The sequence below is a fragment of the Eimeria mitis genome, genomic scaffold (assembly GCF_000499745.2).
Source record: "Eimeria mitis Houghton genomic scaffold, Emh_scaff1282, whole genome shotgun sequence".
Lineage (NCBI taxonomy): Eukaryota > Apicomplexa > Conoidasida > Eucoccidiorida > Eimeriidae > Eimeria > Eimeria mitis.
Window position 1 is genome coordinate 1 of NW_013568577.1, and position 567 is coordinate 567.

At 63.5% G+C, this 567-nt stretch overlaps 1 protein-coding gene across 1 annotated transcript in view; it reads right to left on the minus strand.

The window, feature by feature from the left end:
- Positions 1–65: 65 nt before the first annotated feature.
- The window catches only part of EMH_0033690 (uncharacterized protein), a gene marked incomplete at both ends in the record, with an annotated part of 8,549 nt that continues 8,047 nt past the window's right edge, over positions 66–567 (minus strand). Inside the window, one exon of the mRNA XM_013494780.1 lies at positions 66–431. Within this exon, the coding sequence (XP_013350234.1) occupies positions 66–431 (366 nt within the window). The remainder of the gene's footprint in view (positions 432–567) is intronic.

The window sequence follows — 567 nt, forward strand, 5'->3', positions numbered from 1 at the left end:
TGCTGCTGCTGCTGCTGCTGCTGCTGCTGCTGCTGCTGCCTCTTGCCTGCAGCAGCACGAACCCCTCAGCTGACTGGGGGTTCTCGAGGGGAGAAGAAGGCCGAGACATGCAGCACATGCGAGCCAGTTGCAGCTGCTGCTGCTGCTGCTGCTCTTGCTGTTGCTGCTGCTGCTCTTGCTGCTGCTGCTGCTGCTGCTGCTGCTGCGAGGGGGGCAGCAGCCACGAGCCGCTCCGCTGCGGCAGACGAAGGGGACCCACAGAGGGGTGCAGCGCCAGGCACAGGCTGCAGCTCTTGTCGGCCTCCTCCTGCTGCTGCTGCTGCTGCTGCTGCTGTTGCTGCTGCTGCTGTTGTTGCTGCTGCTGCTGCTGCTGCTCCTGCTGCAGATGCTGCAGCGGCTCCTGAGCCGCAAAGCGCAGACAGCAGCAGCAGCTCCAACCGTAACAAAAAAAAACACAACATAGTGCCCGCCTCCCTCCACTACTCGAGAGATATCTAGCTAGCTAGCTATGCACCTCGCTGGCGAGCGGCTTGCTGCGGCCGCTAGCTAGCCAATCGCGCAGCCCCC